Here is a 22256-nt window from a genome sequence, read left to right as displayed (position 1 = left end):
TGTAGTAACCATCTGTGTAATGGCCTTTAAAGAACCATGCTACAAGTCCTTCACCATACCCTGATCTCTACTGCACGGTCAGATGCCACGTCATGCCATCACCGGCACTCTTGTCAGCCAGTCCGTCTGTTGTCCATGCCTATGATTCATTCACACTCTCTTTGTTTATACACTCACTGTGCCACATCCATCTCGGTCCACAGACTCTGTGTGTTCAGTTTGATAGATAATGTGATCATAACCAGACAATATCTTCTCGGACTAAGTAGATGGATGAGTGATATTTGAGCATTAGAAGGATGTTCACACTTTTTCATGCTCTGATGAATGGCGATAACTTTTGATTGAAATTTGAGTGTAAATAATTTTGAAATAATCAGGCACTGACTTCTTCCTTTAGGCTGACAACTTATTGTCACAGAAGCAGTATTAACTCAGAACTAGATATTCAGAGAAAGATAAATCACTAAGTGTGTATATTGAAGGTAAACTCCACACACAGCCCACATTCACACACTCGTAGTACATTGCCCACTGTAACAGTCATCATCTCCCCCCATTCTCCCACTAAAAAACTGAGTCACACTTTCAGTCGCTGTACAGAAAAAGAGAACAACATCTCCAAGCATGTACCCAGATCTGGTCAACTACATTGATAACTTGATTAATATTTAAAAACCATCATGCCATTTTCAATAATTAAGCTATCATACAAAATGTAAATATATCATATCCATGTGTAAAGTGCTACAAAAACTTGCTTAAATAAAACAAAATCAAAATTGACTACATTTACATTCTTAATATTTGTTCCTCACCTTACTATAAATTACATGATTCCAAAGAAAAAAGGTTTGACTTTGTAAACTTTCTTTAAAATGAAATAACTTGTTCCACCTCTGAAACTACTTTCCTTTTCAGCTGATGTCACAAAGCCCTTATTTTTCAACCCCTCCCTTCCAACCACGTGGCACCATCCTGGTATGTAACACCCCCTTTTCATGATCCAATCAAATCCCACTAGATAAATTACTGTCATAAGTCCTCCTCAATTTACTTTATTAGGAACACTTGTACACCTACTTATTCATGTGATTATCTAATCAGCCAATGATGTGGCAGCAGTGCAATGCATAAAATAATCCAGATATGGCTCAAGAGCTTCAGTTAATATTCACATCAACCATCAGAATTGGGAAAAGATGTGAGACGTGATTTTTACCATGGTATAATTGTTGGTGCCAGATGAGCTGGTTTGAGTATTTCTGTAACTGCTGATCTCCTGGGATTTTCACACACAACAGTCTCTAGGGTTTACTCAGAATGGTGCCAAAAACAAAAAACATCCAGTGAGCGGCAGTTGTTGATGAGACATAAAAAGAGAATGGCCAGACTGGTTCGTGCTGACAGAAAGGCTATGGTAACTCAGATAACCACTCTATACAATTGTAGTGAGAAGAAAAGCATCTCAGAATGCACAACATGTCGAACCTTGAGGCGAATGGGCTACAACAGCAGAACACTTCTGGCACTTTAATAGGACCATAGTGTTCCTAATCATAATCAGTGTAGATCATATTATGGATGTAAAATGGGTTGTGAACGCGGTTTCATTTTGACTTTAACCTTCAAGTTTCTGCCCATATACAACAACATTGAACAGGAAGAGAATTAATGTTTATTTTATTATGACTAGAATGACATGAAATATCATTAGTAAAACAAATAAAACACAGAACATGAGTCTCTACACACTATCAAACATAAAAAAAAAACATACAGCACAATACCAGTATAATGCTGTTCTCCCTTGTCAAGTATCGTTTTCACAGCTCTGAAACTCTAAAATTAAAACACATCATTACCAACTCATTCCATTTCTGTTGAGAACAGAGAAAAAAATTAGAAATGACTTGAAACTGAAATGCTAGAAATAATGAATAAAGGTGACTCAGTGTAATACCACCAGCGTATAGTGCCAGTAGTAAAATTTTGACAGTTCAAGGTGTGACTCTGCTTCTTTGTCCAAGCACAACCAAAACCAAACCACAGCAGAAACACCGGTTTGACTACAGTTGTCAGTAGCATCATATATTAAAATGTGTTGAGACATAAAACCGTGTCTCAGTACACAGTGTAACATTTAAATTGGAGTTTTTCTACATTTACATTTCTCTGTTGTTTCTCTTCAAACAGATCCAAACTCAGACATCCAAGACTCGTATTTCTCCAGGTCAGCAGCAGAGACGGATTTTGAGATCTTTTTGAGAGCAAGCTCAAAGTCCTCCATCGTGACTGGCATCTGCAGCTCATCTTTAGAAAGAGCCCTGATCTCCTCTGGAGTGAGACCCTGGATCCTCCGTCTCATCGCCATCATTGATGCATCCCTGAGATTCAAACCAAAAGTTCATCATTCACATGTACACTGTAAGTCTAAGGCATTGTTCAGAAGGATTTTTGGAGTATGCAACTCAAATCCATTTAGCTGTTTGTAGTCTGAACCGCAAAACCTCATCCATATGTGGTTTGAAATTCAATTTCAAGTTGTTTTCTCTGTGTCGCCACATACAAAGTGCAGGAGTGTCTACAGCGGTTTCTGAAGTCACTAATATACACCCACATGTGGCATTTACTACGTATTGCATGGTAAATAAGTGGACAAATGAGTGGTTTCAATTGTATAATGTTGTATGATGTGGCTCAGGAGTTCAAGAGTATGGGCAAAATTTCCAGTTTTCCATCATTTCTTTCCATAGAGACAGCTAAACTCTTGGCATAATGCTTACTCTGTAAGGTTGGGCATAGTCAGATCGTCAACTTGTGAGATTGTGGTTGTGCAGTGTTACATTCAAAATAAAAAACACCAGTATTACTGCTGTTTGGACGCTAGGTGGTAGTATGGGGTAATTTTTGTTAAGCAGGGTTAGGCCTACACAATAAAGCAAGACACCTTGATTTCAAACTTTGAACTTTATTTTCTTATTTATTTTAACAAAAAATTCAAATGAAACTGGAAAAAAATTAAGAGCAATTAAAATATGTGTTCTTCAACTTTTAGAAAGATGACTTTACAACAGTTGTGAAGGGCAACATCTCTTTGGCAAAGAACCTACTTCATCTGTGCATTCTCTACGAGTCGGGTATTTAGTTATGATGAAAATACATCATGTGTTTGAATAAATTATTTTTGTTCCCTCCTTCACGGATATATATATATATATATATATATATATATATATATATATATATATATATATATATATATATATATTGCAATATCCAGTTACATCAGAAACCCCCAGGCTGCGGGATCTGTGAATATTCTTGCTTTAGTGATTTTGTATCGAAAATGCATGGTAAATGTGTAATATATATATATATATATATATATATATATATATATATATATATATACACACACACACACACACATACACTAGGGCTGTCGATTTAATGTGTTAATTAAAAAAATAACGCGTTAAAAAAATGAACGCAGTTAATCGCAATGCCCCTGGACCATAATAAGGAAGACTCCTGAGAAATGCAATCTTGTATTACCACCTGTTTACTCCAGAGGGCAGTAAGTGAAATTTCAGCTGTATGAGCAACGCGCAGTTTATACAGTGACTAAAACAACTTTCAGCAGCAACAACACAAACATGCGTTACGTTCTTGCATTCAAAACACTTGAAGGAGCGCAAATGTGAACTAAGGGATCTCAAGATGTGTTTAAAGATTGAGTATTAAACTATATTTAACTTGACACAGTGACCTAAACATTTTATGTTTATGATGTGACACACCAGAGACGCTACACAAGCAACTGTCTGACGCAGGTGTAAATTGACGGGTCGTTAAACAAGCCCTCATTATAAATCTCCAACTGATTGACAAATGCACTTGTGAAATGGATTGCTGTGAACTGTATGACAATGATTGACTTATGATCAATAATGTGGTAGTAAACAATACATTGTATTCAAAAGCTGCTTTTTGTATTGTCTTATCAATGATTAACTCTTCTGCCACAAGAATGTAATGCATTTTAATTATCAGAATATTTTTTATTATATATATATATATATATATATATATATATATATATATATATATATAATTTTTACATATTTAAAGATAACTATGTATAATTATATATTGATATAAATATGTATAATCATTATATATTAAATTATTATTATATGAGGGGCTTTCTCAGCAAATATTTGTATATGCGATTAAATGTGATTAATTAATCGGGACATCATGTAATTAATTCGATTAAACATTTTAATCGATCGACAGCCCTAATATATACACAAGTAACCACCTTTCCATTTACCGTTAGGCAAGTATCCATCTAAACATGCAGGTGGAAAATTACTTTTTACAATTACAAATGAAGACATATAAACAATTATAAATGTAAACATAATAATTAAAATGATGATTATAATCACTGAAATATAAATCATGGTGAACGTGTTTTGGTATTATTTTATGTTTTAATCACAGATGTATAGGCTGCAGAGTTGTTGTCACAATGAACTGCTTTGTGGAAATAAAGCAAACTGAACTCAAAGCACCTCCTGAGCTGAGATGTCTGAGGTCATTTTTAGCACTCATAGATGATACTGTTCTGGCAAAATAAAACTCAGAAGACAGAAACAAAGAAAGAGTTAGAACATTTTATATACGCGTGCTCCACGACACTGTACGCCTCCATACAAACAGCGTGTCATGCATGCACATAGACTGCTTTTCTGTCATCTGTTCTTAATAATATTCTGCACGCGCGTGTCTATGTGTTTACGTGCAAATTATTTGTAATATTAATTTGATAATAATAATAGCATAATAATAATAATAAAATACATTAATGGGAAAACGAGCCAAATATCGTCTTGACATCGTCAAAGGCATCAGCTATTGGCAATCCCTCTGATCATTGTTGATCCCCGAGATAATCGTTCATCGACACAATGACAGTGAATGAGGCCAATATGTAAAGATTAAAATACTCACTATTTCAAAAGAACAGCAACAAGACGTAAACAAAATATGTATTAAGTGTATTGTAAAGTGATAAAATCGCTTATTAACCTTTTCTGTGTAAAGTTATAGCCAATTTTAAAACTTCTTTGACATGTCAACAAACCCTAAAATGACTATAAAAAGATTTTATTATCTTTACAGCTCATCGGTTTTAATAGAAGAATTCATTTAAGTGCTTATAAGTTTCATTTTTCTGCCTTTAAACCCACCAAAGATTGGCCCAATTCAGTTCCATTGTAAGTGCCTCACTGTAACCTTGACAAGTCCAATCCAGGACTACCAGAAGTCAAATTTTCACTATCTACAAAAATTTGTGTATTCTTCTATGATTTAAATTTAAGGCTAATCCGTACAAATTATTGGCGAAATCCTACACTCAATTCTGAGGTTATCTTTTTTTGCTTCCAATCAATTGTAATGTTGTGATTCATTTTAGACCTGGGTTGTTTGGTTCAAGACAAGAAATCAAGAAATGATCGGACATACTTAAGGAGATAATGAATGGGGTATGTACTTCTGGAACCCATGCCACTGAAAATATGGGCAGTCACTGTCTACCTTTAGTGGCAAATATGTCGCTTTGCGCAATATTTACATTTCAGTGAGGACAGAAAATAACTTGATGCTCAACTTGGATCACATTTACAGTACCAAGAAAAAGTATGTGAACCCTTTGGAATTACCTTTCTTATAAATTTGTCTTAAAACATGGTTTGATCTTCATCTAAGTTACAATAATCAACAAACCCAATCTGTTTTAACTAATAGCACACAAATTATTGTCTACAATGTCAAACATTCACAGTGTAGGTTAGAAAAGTGAACCCCCAGGCTAATGACGTCAACAAATGCTAGATTCAGGAGTTAGCAAACCTGGCATTCAATTAATGAAATGAGTTGTGGGTTAGAGCTACTCTGACTTATAAAAAGCACTTAAACATTTGCATTTGCTATTCACATGAAGCATCTGCTGATGTGGACCATGCCTTGCAAAAAAAGAGATCTCAGAATACCTACAAATTGTTGCTTTGTATAAAGCTGGAAAGGGTTACAAAGTTTTCTCGAAGACCTTAGATATTCATCTGTCCACAAATTGACAAATTTAGACAAATTGTTTAAAAATGGAGAAGATTTAGTACTGTGGCTACTCTCCCTAGAAGTGGCTACCCAGCAAAGATGACTCAAATGGCACACCGCAGAATGCTCAGTGAGGCAAAAAAAATTAAAATAACTGCTGAAGCACTCCTGTAAGGAAGAATGATTCAATATTCCTTCTGAACGTTGTGCAGGTCTAATCTGAAACCAGAAATGCTTGGTTGAGGTTATTGGAGGACCGACCAGTTATTAAATCCAAGGGTTCACTTACTTTTTCCCCCAGCACGGTGAATATTTAATGGGATTTGTTCAACAAAGACATGAAATATTAGAATTTTTTGTGTGTTGTTATCTTAAGCACATTGTTGTTTATCTATACTTGTGACAATGAAGATCACATTTTATGACCAATTAATACAGAAAAACGGGTGATTCCAAAGGATTCACATACTTTTTCTTAACACTGTAGTTATATAGAGGTGTTATCTATAATCCTAAAAACATACCTGCAGACGTTGGTGATGTCAGCTCCTGAATAACCCTCGATTTTTTCAGCGATGATGGTGAGATCCACATCAGAAGCCACGTCAACTTCCCTAAGGTTGATCTTTAACAGTTCGGCCCGTCCTTTAGCTGTGGAGATTAGTAACAGTTAAAGACAACAATATATTTTTTTTTACTGAAAAAAATTATTTTTATTAAAAATGGACAGCTATGAGTCTAAAACATGACTAAGTAAATTAACATTATAAAATATAACATAGGGGTTGCATCAAACAATGAAACATCACGAGCAATGAATCACACATTGAAACACACAGCACAGTGTGAAAGATAGAAATGAGTCAGTCTGGTCCAGAAATTAGTGGGTGACATGCATTGAAAAATCATAGGAGCCGTAACTGCCTAGAAAATGTTTTCCTGTTGTGTGAGGGTGTTAGATTACCAGTGGGTAGTTGAATGTAGATTCTCTTTTCCAGTCTTCTCCTTAGGGCCTCATCAATGTCCCAGGGGAAGTTAGTTGCAGCCAGTACCATTACCATTTTAGAGGGATCATCACTCTCTTGAGCACCTCCTACTCCTGATGACATTACACCAGTGGGAGTTAAAGGGATTGTTCACCCAAAAATGAAAATTCTCTCATCATTTACTTACTTGCATAGATTTAACCTGTGCTTCTGAAGCAATGCAATCACTTTGGGTGAGAAACAGATACATATTTTAATCCTTTTTAACTATAAATATCCACTTTCACTTTCAGAATATGAAAGTGAAAGTGGAAATGTATAGTAATAAAAGACTAAACCCACACCTATTATATCGCTTCTGAAGACATGGATTTAACCACTGGAGTCGTATGGATAACTTTTATTCTGCCTTTATGTGATTTTTGGAGCTTGAAATATCAGGTTACCATTCACTTGCATTTAATGGACCAACACAGCTGAAATATTCTCCTAAAAATCTTTTAGTGTTTGTGTTCTGCAGAAGAAAGAAGGTAATACACATTTGGGATGGCATGAGGGTGAATAAATGATGAGAGAATTTTCATGTTTTCATTTGTGTAAACTATCCCTTTAAAATTAGGTTGTAACATTTGATGTAACATCATGACAGTTTCACCAACAAGACAAAACTTACCGTCCATCTGTACCAGTACTTCTGATTTTACTCTGCGACTGGCTTCATGTTCATCTGATGTGCCCCGTCTCCCGCAAATAGAGTCGATTTCATCAATAAATATTGTTGTGGGGGCATAAAAACGAGCCTGTTACAGCAAAAGAAAAATGTTATAAAAATTTGACAAAAACTACAGAAACTTTTTATAGCTTATAACATTACTGACATTTTTAGTGTATCAGATCTTTTATCATAATATCATAACTGTAGTTGACATGCAATACTCCATCTTAAACCCATTTTAAATACTAATTGAAATTCTATAAAGAACAGTTATACTTTTAATTATTAATTTGCCACAGTCAAAAAGGTGATTAAAAATTGTGAAAAACAATTAGGCAATTACAGGATCTAAAATATACACTTTCTCTTATACATTAATATTAATTTAGCCTGAAATCTTGATGTTGATAAAAAAAAAAAATATCTCCATGGACACATTATTATTCAACTATATCATTTATCAATTTTATTAAGCTTCTTTAGTAAAGTGGGTGGGTGGGCTTTAATCAAATCTGAAAACACATCATCAGACAAACACAATCAAATATTTAACATAAAATTCCAGCCATTTTCTGGTCTGGTTTTGAGCAGAATTACAAGTTCTGGATTTCTTGGAGATCACTCACCATTTCAAACAGCAGCCGCACTAGTTTCTCAGATTCTCCTCTGTACTTTGAGGTAAGCGTGGAGGACGACACGTTGAAAAAGGTTGTGCCACATTCAGTGGCAACGGCTTTGGCCAACATGGTCTTCCCTGTGCCTGGAGGCCCCACCATCAGCACTCCCTGGTAGTTTGAGACAACAAAATGTTTCAATATTGTTTCAAAAGATTATTAGCAGACACTTAGAAAGTTGCAGCTGTGAAAGCAAGCTTTGGGAGTATGATTTGTAGAAAATAATTTATATAGACCAGATGACAAATGGAAAACAAATTTGAAGGGAAAATATTTCAATCTGTGATTAAATCTACAGTAGCAATGAGACCTATGATAAACTAGTGAAATGGCTCCTCCTAGTGGACTGTAATAAAACTGTGGTCACAAGAAATTGAAAGGATTGATTGATTGTTAACATAACACCTAAACCTGGGCAAAAACATATTACTAAAGACTGTAAATCCATATGTTTGTGTGTTAGATGCTCAGATGTCAAACTATTGAATCAGGTGTCATCTGACATATTAACCTTCCATGGGCGACGGATCCCCTTGAAGAAGTCTGGCATCCACATAGGCAGGACCACAGCCTCTCTCAACAGTTTCTTTGCATCTTCTAGATCTGCTATGTCATCCCTGCAGGAACAGTAACACATGACAGCTTGCCTGAATCACAGTCCAGCACTGAATCACTAACAGCCACAGTGACTGACCCAGATGGAATCTATGGACTTTTTCACATTTACTTCTTATATTTTGACATTAAATCTGCAGAAGTAAATATGCAAGAAGTGTTAAACTGAGCTGAACTTTATTTTAGAAGCTAAAAGCATAATCAAATTAGCATGAGCATGACAGGAGTGCTAATTCTGCGGAAATCTGTAGAACTTCCTGTGGAGTTCTGTGGGCCCAGATATTTCATAATTCAATTTAAAGAAGATGAGATGAAAATTGCATAAATTGAATGAATTAATGAACATTTATTTTACCCAATATTTACTCAGCATATATTGGTACATCATCTCTATATATACCAGTGAATATTGAGATTCCTGGATACGATATCCCTCTCCAGTGCGTCCACCAAGCGAGGGTGTATGATGTGGAAAGACCCGAAACACCCGATGACCTCAGGAACATCACTGAGGATGTGTCCTAGCGCATCCTAGGATGTATCTTTGAATCATCAAATATTGGTACATCATCTCTATATATACCAGTGAATATTGGGATTCCTGGACACGATATCCCTCTCCAGTGCGTCCACCAGATCGTTGTCATAGCCTGTGCCATCAAACTTCCTCTGTTCCCCATCACCAACTCCTTCTTGGGCATTCTTCTTACTCTGAACAAAAATTATCAAGATACATTGTTAACAGGTCTTTGTTAATAAGTTACACCCCAGTAGTGTATTTAATTACCAATTCTAATTCTCCTAAACATTCACATGCACATTTTAATTACACTAATGTATGCTTTAAACAGTCGATTTGAAATTAAATCAACCACAATTTTTAATGCTATTAAACTCAAAAGATATTTTCCACAGATTGTAATTTGGTCTCATAGTTTGAGTAACTAACTTTTTCATCTTTAGCTTTATATCCACGTCCATCACGGGTGTTTGGCCTATCTGATTTGACGTTCGGCTGACCCCTCCCCACATGACCACGATGCTGCACTCCAGGTGAGTCTTTCCTCTGGGGTTTTGAGACAGTGATTGGCTTTTTCACCTGCGCAGGTGCTCTATGACCAGAAATCATTATTTCACCTTTCCGACATAATTTATGACCACAGAAAATATAACATAACAAATGTATTTTTCAAAAATCAATATGACATGGTAAATTGTATTGAATAGAAACTACTACATTTGTGTTGCATTCAGTGCATTCTAATTGCCACTATTTCTGGTACTTAAATATGAAATGTGTCATTTCTGCACCACTGGTAAACAGAATTGCCAAAAATAAAGAAAGTTTTCAAACAGGTTTCCTTAAAGGGGTCATGACATGCCTTTTTTTTTAATAAGTTAAACATGTTCATTAAGGGTCAGTTATAATATTAACAAAGTTTATTGCACAAAAAACACTCACTATATTTGTAAAACATGCAACAATAAATGCCCACTGTTATGATTGGCTCTCTGCTCTTAACTGACCGGATCTCTCTACATGCCATCTCACTGCTCACCGCTACTTGGTGTGCTACAGAAGTGATAATGTAAATTAGGTTTTGATATGTTGTTGTAGAGGCAGTCAGATGCAAATATCTACCACAGTGTGACATCAAAAAATATTAACGAAAATTGTATTCCTCATGTCATGACCCCTTTAACACTCCTACCGCCCCTTCCATTGCCATTGTAAGACCATGTAAGATGTCACAGAGCCACAGTGTTTACATTAAGTTTTATATCACCATAAAATTCCAAAGTGTTTCAATGGTGAACACACTACTGGGAGCTGGATGGTGAAACAGTGCATGAGAGAACACAGCAGTGACAGTATAAATGTAGTCCCCAGTGGTTTACATAATCAGCTGCCTACTCTACCTGTGCTCAGCTGGCATCGGGGGAGGCCAGATTTCAGGATCCCTTGGGCTCTCTTCAGGCTGAGTGTTGGGGAAACCAACTGGTTTGTCCACCTTAAAACCCTCCAGGGTGTTTACGATGCTTTTCACCTGCTCATATTCCTCTGCCAGCTCCTGCCGAACCTGGGCTCAGAGGAGCGAGAGGGAAATTGATTCTAAGCCCTTTCCAAACTTGACAAGAAACTCCAATCACTGGTTAAGTAAAATATCATGCAGACCTATCTAGATTCACAGCTCTTCAAAACATGAACTTTTCAAGAAAAAAAAAAAAGAGGACTGCAATCTTTATGTAGATCAGAGAATCTGCAAAATATTGTATTCTTAAAATGGACTGGATGGATGGCTGGATGTATATTTTGAGGCTCATTAATACTTTAGCAATGTGATATTATTTTCAATCCAGAAATAAATAAATAAATCATTTATGTTCTTTTTAAAAAATTCAACCTTAGTTTCATCAGTCCAAAAAACATTTTCCCAGTAGCATTGTGGAGTGTCAAGGTGGTCATTGGCATGCAGCGATGTTTTTGTTGGAAAGCAGAAGGTTTCTTTATGGTGTAATGTTATGGAAACCCATGCTTTTTTAATGTTTTCTGTATAGTAGACTAATGAACAGAATGTTAACCAGTTCCTAGGATTCCTCTAGGTTTCTTTTTTACCTCACTGAGCATTCTGCAGTGTACCCTTTGAGCCATTTTGGCTGGACCGCCACCTCTAGGGAGAGTAGCCACAGTACTTAGTTGTCTCCATTTATAGACAATCTGTCTAACTGTGGACAGATGAATATCTAAGCTCTTCAAGATAACTTTGTGACCCTTTCCAGCTATATCAAAGTAACAATTCTTGATCGTAGGTCTTCCGAGATCTCTGTTTTGTAAGGCATGGTCCTCATCAGCAGATGCTTCTTGTGAATAGCAAACTCAAAATGTTTGAGTGCTTTTTATATGTCAAAGTAGCTCCAACCCACACCTCCAATAGAGCTTTTCAGCTTGTAGTCCAAAAATCCAGAAGAGAATTTGCCATGGGTTCCCTCTGGATTTTTCTATTGGTTTTTATAATACGTTTTTTGAACGTATGGGAAAAATAAGGTCTATGGTAACCATTACTTAACGATATGTGGGTGTTTTGTTCTAAAACATAAATTACACACTGTCATACCTCAAACGGGAATTTTGAAGCTGTACTGAATAACATACTTTTTTTTTTTTTTAAGCAAAGGTGGCTTCAAAATTTATGTTTATGGTATGAAAGTGTGTTATTAATGTTGTATCTTTTTTAACTAATATGTTTAACAAAAACCCCCAATATAAAATCCCATAGGAAAAGCACAAGGGAACCCAAGGCCAATGACTTCCATGTTCGCCTACAAACTGGCAAGATCTATCTCGTTTTATTAATTTGATGACAGGTGACTGACTCTAATTAGCTTTTGTTGATGTCATTAGCCTAGGGATTCACAAACTTGTATCAACCTACACTGTGATTGTTTGAATGATGCATTCAATATATACAAGAACAATACAAAAATGTGTGTGTTATTAATGAAAACAGATTGTGTTTGTTCATTATTGTAACAAATGAAGATCAAACCAGATTACTTCAAATTTATACATAAATGCAGGTAATTCCAAAGGGTTCACCTACTTTTTCTTGCCACTGTATTTGTTGTTCTGCCAGTAATTTATGTGGATTTAAATAAATCATTGTATTACAGTAATATTACAGTTTTGATTTTGGGGTGAATGCCCTGTCCAAGACATGTTTAATGAAAACATGGGTTAGCAGACATATCAGACAGATTATATACAGTACTGACCAAACTGAATTCTAAACCTAATAATAGAGTTCACAACAGTGTAAATGGTCAAGAATATACTGTATATATCAGATGCATTTATGGTTAAAATTATTAAATATAAGAGTGTCTTACTTGCTGCCATTTGACTTTGAGGGCAGGATCTCTGAGCGACTGGCAGTGCTTATGAATCTGCTGTATAACACCTTGATAGTACACCATTGATGAGTCATAGTTCCCCAGTAATGCATATTCTCTTCCTTTCTTAGCATTGTCGCAAATTTCAGTCAGATTCATGATGAGAAAGAAACCTTAACAGAATGTCTCTTCAGCGTTTCAATGCAGCATGAGTTTACAGGGTCATCGCAGATGCTTGTTTGCTTGTTGTTGTTGACTGAATTCAATGAGTCTAGAATTTCAGAAAACAGAGAGACAGATAAGATGCTGACCTGAATCAATCATTTATAATGATTATAACAGAACAACTGTATGGATTCACTAATAACACAGTCACATCAAAGGGATTTCTACACTGATTTCCAACGGAACAACATTTTCATTATTAACCTTTGCCCTGACCTCATAAATCACATTATATTCTGCTGACAGGCACCTGACGTGAAGCACCTAAATACTGTCCGAGACTTTTCGATTTGTTGCTTGAACCGCATGCACTTGAATTTTAAAACTTAACTAATCTAAAAACTAAACACACCAAGTCAAATCAACAAGTCTAAACAATCCAATTTATCAAATCGTGCTTGTATGCAAAAACTGAACGAACGTCACCGTTGCTACATGTCACTCTGCATGGGACTTGTAGTTTTATTCCATTTTCCACAATGTATAGGTGAATAATAAACTCCATAGTAAGACACTACATTACCCAAAAGACAACCGTGCAAAACGCCCAAGATTTAGGCCAGCGATAACAAAAAGGATTTGAGGGGAAACAAAATATGAAGTCTAATACTTACATTTATGAACCGTTCTTTGAACGTGCGATGTGAAAAATATTTTCGGCATTTAACTCCACGTTTGCAGGTGAATACAAGAAGATCTTACCTTTTATTAGAGGTGCTTTTACATTGTGCTGGTCCACAGTTCGTTGACCAGTGATGTTGCCATGGCCGCCGACAGACGCTGAGTGACGAATGAGTGCATGGTCGTTTCCAAATGGCAGTTTTGCGCCCTTGAAGGGCACTGCGGGTATGGGACGCTGCTTGAAAGTTCGTTCCAAACAAAAGTACAAAATAAAATAAAAATTATTCACGAAGAGCCCTTTTAAAAGACTATCAGTGAAGGGTACATTCATACAGTAGGCTACTTTCACTCCAATTAGTGTGCCCACATCAAGAGATCTGTCCTTCGAAGGGAGTAGGGCATAGCGATGATCACTTTCAGTTGGTTTAGCCCCATCTTTTGGGGGCGGAGCAAGAATAAATACAATCCTCTTTATAATGACCTGCTTTATTTTAGCTTGATAAACATGTTTAGCATGTCCTAATACTGTCATATGGACGTTTTTGTTTTTAATTTGTTTAGTAAATCTCATTATTCTCAATAATGTTTCTTATTACTGTACTACAGTAAGTTTTAAGTTACAGTAAAAATTTAATACATGTTTTTTTGAACAAGCAATTATTAAAAAAGTAGTGCAACAAATCTACCATAATGCGTAAATAATTTTTTTTGAACTGGTATGTCTTTATTTTGTTCATATTACAGTAATTATATTTGAATTATTGTAATATTACTGTGGATTTTGTTTTATTTATTTATTTTGAATTACGGTAATTAGAATGGGTGAGGCTTAATTGTCATGGAAATGTCTCAATACACACAACAAATCGTAATGATCATAAAATATGCTTTATTTGAAAGAAATTAGCAACACATTCTTTAACCCTTAAAGGCTTGGGTGTTTCGCCAAACATTATCACATACTTTGGTCTTTAAAGACCCGTCACGTGTATATATATATATGAGAGAGAGAGAGAGAGAGAGAGAGAGAGAGAGAGAGAGAGAGAGATCATAAATGGATCTACAAAATGCCTAGATAGTTTCAAGTTTTTAAAACCTTTTCAAGACAATTTAAAAAAAAATAATGGAATATAATATATTCAAATATATTTTGATGTTTTATTTTTCATATATCAAAGAGATGATGCAAAAAATATAGAACAGGACTAATTTTTTCCACGCTGAAATTTCAAGAGACACAAATGTCTGACAAACACATATTGAGCTACACAAAAGTATTTTCTCAGACACTTTTTGAGTCAAAATAGATGCACATTATTTCAGTAGTATACCCAAATGACAATATCTAAATCAGACTGTCCATGTTAAACTTGCTATAGTTTACTTCCACGTTGCTTCTTCGTCAAAAAACAATGTCAAATCAATCAATAAAACAACACCTTGAGTAAGAAATAGCAAATATAATGTGTGTGTAAACGTACATGGAATACTGATAATTCACAATTGTTGCACAGAACATCGTAAAATATGCTAGTCATTTGTCTCTGGATATAGTACTCATTTGTCTTATAATAAACAAACAAATAAATATCTTGTGATAGTAAACTTATACAGATATGATATAATCATAAAATTATGATTTATGGGAGCACCAAAAACCTTTTTCTTCTCCCTGTTACATTATTCAGAAGAGAAATGAAGAGGTGTGGTCATAACTCCAAAAAACAGAATGAGGTCTCCGGTCACTAAAACACTAGGTAAGCATTAAAGTGTTAAGCATGTAATCACTCAATTCTTTGGGGCAGATGGAAACTGTTGTCCTACTTTCCAACATCTGATTTTCATTCTTCATCACATCAAACAAATATGATTCTTCATGAGTTTGTATGCATCTTACCCTATCAATCTCTGTAAATACAAGCCCAAAAATAAGGGTCTGAAAATCATGTCATGTGAATGAAGAGTTGTTGATCTGTGTAATAATATGATGGCAGTGTCATGTCCCGTATAAAAATAACCACATGGCGGCATTGTAGCCTATACCGTTGTAAAATGCAGTTTAGACAGACGAACAGCAGGCGGCTCGGATTAATCAAGATTTCCATCTGGTGATACGTTTCTGTGTTCTTTGTGTTTGTCATGAAAAACATGGAGGATTCTATTCTGATTCACTGGCGTATTGAAACCATACATTCAAATATCTTGTTTAACAAAAAATATAAAGCAATGATTATTATGAAATTGACCTTTTCGTGACATCATGAATATGACTGATCTCTGAATTACTTTGTCTTGGGTACTTAATAAATCATTTTAAATCAGAAGTAAACTTTATTTTATGTGGGCAGATGATGCTCATATGTAAAAGTATTCATCTTAAAGGGATAGTTCATGCAAAAATGCCATCCCAGGGTATGACTTTCCTTCTTTTGCAGAACACAAACAAAGATTTTTAGAGGAATATTTCAGCTCTGTGTTCATACAATACAAGTGAATGGTGGCCAGAAATCAGAAGGTCCAAAAAGTAGGTAAAAGCAGCATAAAGGTAATCTATATGACTCCAGTAGTTAATGCCATGTCTTCTGAAGTGTAGGTGTAAGTAAGAAACAGATAATTATCAAGTCCTTTTTTTACTTTAAATCTTCACTTTTACTTCGACTGAACTAAACAGGCACCACATGTGACTATAAGATGTGGAAGTGGAGATTTAAAAAGGACTTAAATATTTATGTTTTTCACTCACACCTAGTGTCGCTTTTGAAGATATGGATATAACCACTGGAGTATTATGGATTACTGTTATGCTGCTTTTATCTCCTTTTTGGACCATTGAGAGAACCAACAGAGCAATATATTTGTATAAAAATCGTAATTTGTGTTCTGCAGAAGAAAGAAAGTCATACACATCTGGGATGGCATGAGGGTGAATAAATTATGATTTTTTTTTAACTATTTTTTAACTATTCCTTTAATAACTCTTACATAATATGTTATATTTAAAAAAAAAAATCTTGACATTAAAGACATGGTAAACCCATAAAACCTTAAATTACAATATTAGAAAAGATGTATGTTAAAAATAACATTGCTTCATCAAATAGTTCTTTCAAATTTATTTCAGTTAACCTTTAAAATTTCTGCTTCAAGTTAGGCACCTGATACAATCAGTCCTAGGTGCCTGTTATGCATTTCCACATGTAGGTGGAGTCCCATCCCATGACGGGAAAAAAGTGACATCTTTATAAAAAAAAAAGAGAAAGTTTATTGATGTCAGAAGCATATACCAGAATGTCAACAAAACATGTTTTTTTTTTTTTTTGCAATTACAGTGGTATTCAAAATACAGTAAAATAACATTGATACTGTGATTTACTAATGATAATATTTGATCTGGAAAAAAAAAAAAAAAAGTAAATAACAAAAGAAGTAAATTAAGATATGAATTACATCCACACATGAAACTAGGTTGTGTGCGGGGCACATCTAAAACTCAACTGATCGAAAGACAATTTTACAACCCCCCGCCCTTTTTTTTTTTATTGTACCAGGTAAGGATAGTGGTGTGTGAACGTTGTTTAAGAAATTGAACTAAGAAACTAAATTAAGGGTTGGGGCATTTGAACAAACACAGAGGACACTTCTTTAGTGTTAACTATACAAAAAAGGAAGAAAAAAAAAAGAAAAAAAAAACTGTACAGCTTAAAAACATATCATATACACAGCCTTAATTCTTTAATATTTTTTTTTTACTTTTAATTTTTTTAAATTTCATTTACCCATTTTATGGCCTCAATAAAGTGTACATGGGGGTTAAATGCTTTACAAACAACAAGATAAGCTTGAAATGTTATTTATCTACTCGTCATCATCATCATCATCCTCTTCCTCCTCATCATCATCATCATCGTCGTCATCATCGTCATCATTAGCCTTGTCTGGCTTGGAAGGGGCTTTGGCTGCACCACTTCCCACTTTGCCTTTAGAGCGATAGGCAGCAATGTCCTATAAGAAAACATGAACCAAATAATGTCAGTTGACTATTTTCAAGGCTATAAATAAGTATGAAGCTGATTGGGCGTGGCATTGCTTCTCACCTTCTCATACTTCTCCTTCAGCTTGGCTGCCTTCTTCTCATATGGCTGCTTCTCCTCAGCTGATATTTTGTTCCACTTCTCACCCAGTTTCTTGGCTACATCTCCGATAGTCAGACCCGGGGTCTCTTCTTTCACCTTGGGTCGGAAATCCGCACAGAATATAAAGAATGCAGACCTTTGATTGAATGGAGGAAGAAATGCAAATGTTATGGTTATGGGCCAACTATGATACCAAATTATGCATCAGATCCAACTAAGTAAGATACTCACGGGGGTCTCTTGGGAGCATTGGGGTCCTTAAACCTCTTCTTCTTCTCGCCTTTGGGTGGAATGTAGTTCTTCATCTCCCTCTCGTAACGCGCCTTGTCGAGTTTGGCCATATCTTCAAACTTCCCTTTTTCCTTGGCTGACATAGTCTGAGAAAGGAAAAAAATACAACTTCATTGTTAAGAAGGAAGGAAATGGGCAGTACTACAGATTACGTTAATAAAAAATACAAAATAAAAAAGAATCATGAACCTTCCATCGCTCTGAGCACTTTTTGGAAAACTCAGAGAAGTTGACCGATGCCTCGGGGTGTTTCTTCTTATGCTCCTCTCTGCAGGTCTGGACAAAGTATGCATAAGAGGACATTTTGCCTCTTGGTTTTGTTGGATCCTTCCCCATTGTTGCTTAGATATCCTTGAGAGAGAATATAATGAATTAAATTAGTATTACATTCCAGTCCTCATTTTTTTTAATTAACCCTCCATAGAATGAACTAACTCTACAATACAAAAAGAAAAAAAAGAAAGAAAAACTGTTTTGACATGATAATATTAACATCAGCGCTTCCCTGTTAACTGGTAATTTTCTTTAGTACTAGTATTTGAGAGGCGCACATTTCAACACTATGCATTTAAAGTTTTTATTTCACAACGAATTTGACAACTTGTGATGGAAACATAATACGAGAGATTGTTGATTTATAATCAAATAAGAAGTCCTTTCTGCACGTTTAAAACGTATAAAAGCTAGTATAAATACTTACACTTTTTAACATATATATTTTTCAAAGTTAAAAAGGGTTAAAAAGAGTCAAAATAACCTAGTAAAACAACGTACTTTTATATACGTAAGTACGCGAAAGATCGCAAAACGGGTAAAAAAATCTTAATTATGGAGTTCACTTTCACCGTATTCTCAGTTGAAAAGAGCCCATTTGTCTCTATGTACCGTTCAAATAGCAATGGCGCACACTCTTGTCTCTCTGAAGGAAAGGAGGTCAACAACGACGGCAATATTTCTTCTTCCATTTTGTGAGAAAGCCTTCTTCATGAAAGAAAGTCCCCCTAAAATGTCTCCACCCGCCTTCCTGCTCGCTTTTGGACACGACAAACAAACGGCACGGGTCGATTTTCCTGACCGAAAATTGTTTCCTTCGCAAAAAGCCCAGTGCATTCGCCCGTTGTATGGTAATACATTGGGTCTGTACTGTGCGGAGTTTGCAGTGGGATCGCAATGGCCGCTTGTCTTCATGCACTAACACTGAGAATATGGCTCCTTCTCTTTGTGTCAGCGCTCAGCCATTACACTGCTTTGCAATAGGGGGAGCCGAGCGACCGCATTACCTACCGCACTTCAACTCTAATTTTAACATCCTTCTCACTCACCGAAAATTTGGAAAATACCCGCGATGGAACAACGAAAGATGGACTTTTTATTTTCCGCCTCGAAAACGCGCGTTTTGAGCACCGGTGGTGTAGAAAACACGATTTGAAAAAGTTGAAGCGAACTGCGCCTGTCTATGGCTCTGTGGCTTTGCCTTGTTTCCTATGCGAGTACAGTCAGCCATTACAGTAAAGCGCAGCTCCTGATATGATTTTTTTCGCCTGTATCTTTGTCATTTCAAAATATTAGAGCTTACAAATCCATACACTTAAAAATTGTGTTTTACTTTAATTTTTTGCAGGTCTGTTTTTTCCCTTTCTTATCAATTTTCATAGTTCACTGTCTTCTCCTGACAGACATCCCCTGTAAAGCGCTGCAATGGCTGCTCGCTGGCACTATCACCGTCCATAGACCTTGTTTGTACGCAATTCTGTCACCGAGTTGTCCGCTTAACATTAAACAGTGCATTTCGAATAGTCTGCGAAAAAAAATATTTTACACATTAGCAGTATTTTAACCCATCGAATACAATGTAATATTTTCTCTGTAAATGTTTTAAGGCGTACATCAAGAGAAATGAAATAAAAATAAAAAACTAAGGTTATTGTCATTCTCATTCTGAGGGGATAATACCCTCGTTTTTTTTTACGTTTTGTAAAAATCTTCCCAAAATTACAAAAGCTATTTACAAGGTCAATTGGCTATGGTTTCCTGGCCTTTTTTCGCAATTTTTGTACTTACCTCACACTTTGAAATGTCTACAAGCTGACACTTACCACTGTCTTGTCTAGATAGTGAATGTACTGCAATGGCTGTATGTGGATGTAATAGCGCTACGCAGTAGTCTGCTCTCTCAACCCTCTAGCATTACTCTCAATAGGGCTTCCATTCCATTGGCTACCGCCTCGCCGAACATTTATGTGATTGGCTGAACGCTTTCCATTGTCCTAATAAGAGCCGGGCTGCGATTGGCTGCCTTTTGTGAAACGTCATGAGTGTTTTAAATGGCGGGTTAATACAAAATATTGAGGGTGTGTGTGCGTTTTTTGTCTCCGTTTAAAGCAAAGGCTGTGTGCACTGTGTTGGCTGTAGTAGTACTGTGTTCTATGTGTTCCACGCGGAGTGCTGAATGAATGAGTTAGTCGATGTGGAGTGTCACCGTTGCTATGAGGTAGAAAACGCTGAATGAAAGAGTGGTCGGTCCAAAAGTCATCCTGCCAAGATGTGCATGTGAAAGTTACATTTAAACGAAAATATGCAATTGTGAGTGATATTTATTAGAATGGTTTAATCGGTGGGATTTGCTTTAGACTATCAAAAGTTGACTGTTTAGTAAGTTTCGGGTTTTTTCAGTATGACAAAACGCAACAGGCGCATTACAGCAAACTGATAGTTGGTTCTTGATTTGAATAACTAAATGACAACACCTTCAAGACATTAGGAAAACCCTTATATCAGGGATTTACACTCAATAAACATAAATGTAGAACTCAAAGCATTTATAGGCCTACTACAACCACTGAAATGTTTACTTATATAAATACAATGTTAAATTTTAGAGACTATACTGGGCTCAAAGAAACATTTTACAATATTATTAGCAAATAAATGTTTAGACAAAGGAATGTTGATGTCATGATAATATCTATCTATCTATCTATCTATCGCAGAAATGAAAACTGCACCAATGTTGACAGACGTAATAACAAAAAGAGACAGCACGAAAATAATTCTATTTAACACATAATAAATTAGAGACCAAATTAATGTCATACCACACGTACACAGAAAATATAGGCCCATGCATGGTAATGTCTAGATCTTGGAAACATTTATGCAAATACGTTTTGTAATGGACGGGGGGCAGCGAATTAATCGCATAGGGAGTGTGATGCTGAATTGATTCACATCAAGCTTATTCTATTGTTTCAAAGACAAGAGCAGCTGAAGCGCTCCACGACTCATCAACACAGGCTCTCGCGCACATGGTCACTGACTCATATGTATGCTGTTATTGAACACATAGACGGTGGCACTGACACTGGGTATCTGGGGCATTGTCGATTTGTGATTTACTGTAGTTGATGTTTCTTTGGAAGACAAAAAAATAAATAAAAAATCTATAACAAACATTTAGAACTTGTTTATTATTTTAGGTAAACATTTTATTTATAAATGTAGATGGTTAAAAATAAATAAATGATACCACATTTTTGTCAGTTTAAATTTGAGTTTTATCCGTATCTGATGCATTGGATGATGTAAGAAACAACAAAGCTTTAAAGACTTCTAAGGACTGCTGTTGAGCTTTGAATTTTCACAATTCTTTGTGACTTATTTTTCTGTGGCTTTTGAATTAGTGTCTTATCTGAGACTCTTTTTAATACCCCTTTGTATATAGTACTTCTATGTTCTGTCTGTTTTCTTCTTCTTCTTTGCATTTGTTATATGTTGTGATAAATAAAGCATAAAAATTGTTATACATTTGTGATTCATTTAGAACCATGTTTCATGCAGTCTTGTTTTTGTGATTTTAAATGACAGGCGATTTAATATATTTATAGAATATTATTTGCCGCTTTAGTCCAAATATCAGAACTGATAAAAATACTTTCTGATTATAAAAACCGAACGTTATAATTGAACTTTGATTTGG

At 35.5% G+C, this 22256-nt stretch overlaps 2 protein-coding genes across 4 annotated transcripts; both read right to left on the bottom strand.

Moving 5' to 3' along the window:
• Positions 1 to 1698: 1698 nt before the first annotated feature.
• Positions 1699 to 14276, bottom strand: LOC127636561 (katanin p60 ATPase-containing subunit A-like 1). The gene is made up of 11 exons (XM_052117173.1): positions 13938 to 14276; positions 13008 to 13281; positions 11040 to 11200; positions 10069 to 10231; positions 9703 to 9830; positions 9016 to 9121; positions 8457 to 8615; positions 7789 to 7915; positions 7094 to 7228; positions 6654 to 6780; positions 1699 to 2387 (listed from the first exon to the last, which is right to left on the bottom strand). The coding sequence occupies exons 2-11, from the start codon at positions 13167 to 13169 to the stop codon at positions 2189 to 2191; spliced, it is 1467 nt and encodes a 488-aa protein (XP_051973133.1). The 5' UTR covers positions 13170 to 13281; positions 13938 to 14276; the 3' UTR covers positions 1699 to 2188.
• Positions 14277 to 16954: 2678 nt separating this feature from the next.
• Positions 16955 to 20465, bottom strand: LOC127636570 (high mobility group-T protein-like). Of its 3 annotated transcripts, none has more exons than XM_052117190.1 (5): positions 20377 to 20465; positions 18470 to 18631; positions 18221 to 18366; positions 17951 to 18125; positions 16955 to 17858 (listed from the first exon to the last, which is right to left on the bottom strand). In XM_052117190.1, the coding sequence occupies exons 2-5, from the start codon at positions 18614 to 18616 to the stop codon at positions 17712 to 17714; spliced, it is 615 nt and encodes a 204-aa protein (XP_051973150.1). In that variant the 5' UTR covers positions 18617 to 18631; positions 20377 to 20465; the 3' UTR covers positions 16955 to 17711. The 3 variants fall into 3 exon arrangements, with proteins under 3 accessions (XP_051973150.1, XP_051973151.1, XP_051973149.1); XM_052117191.1 differs by lacking the exon at positions 20377 to 20465 and adding an exon at positions 20342 to 20363; XM_052117189.1 differs by lacking the exon at positions 20377 to 20465 and adding an exon at positions 19166 to 19811.
• Between the last annotated feature and the right edge of the window lie 1791 nt (positions 20466 to 22256).

The sequence above is a fragment of the Xyrauchen texanus genome, chromosome 44, assembly GCF_025860055.1.
Source record: "Xyrauchen texanus isolate HMW12.3.18 chromosome 44, RBS_HiC_50CHRs, whole genome shotgun sequence".
NCBI classification, from domain to species: domain Eukaryota; kingdom Metazoa; phylum Chordata; class Actinopteri; order Cypriniformes; family Catostomidae; genus Xyrauchen; species Xyrauchen texanus.
Note: the sequence above shows the minus strand (reverse complement) of the source record. Positions and strands in the feature narration are given on the sequence as shown.

Excerpts from the sequence above, each read along its gene's own strand:
- LOC127636570 (XM_052117190.1), bottom strand. The coding sequence starts at position 18,616 with ATGGGGAAGGATCCAACAAAACCAAGAGGCAAAATGTCCTCTTATGCA. Across the intron at positions 18,126-18,220 it reads AATGCTCCCAAGAGACCCCC|GTCTGCATTCTTTATATTCT; the intron begins GTGAGTATCTTA and ends ATTCAATCAAAG. Across the intron at positions 17,859-17,950 it reads TGAAGGAGAAGTATGAGAAG|GACATTGCTGCCTATCGCTC; the intron begins GTGAGAAGCAAT and ends GTTTTCTTATAG.
- LOC127636561 (XM_052117173.1), bottom strand. The coding sequence starts at position 13,169 with ATGAATCTGACTGAAATTTGCGACAATGCTAAGAAAGGAAGAGAATAT. Across the intron at positions 11,201-13,007 it reads TCAAAGTCAAATGGCAGCAA|GTTCGGCAGGAGCTGGCAGA; the intron begins GTAAGACACTCT and ends CTCTGAGCCCAG. Across the intron at positions 9,831-10,068 it reads ATAAAGCTAAAGATGAAAAA|AGTAAGAAGAATGCCCAAGA; the intron begins GTTAGTTACTCA and ends ATTTTTGTTCAG.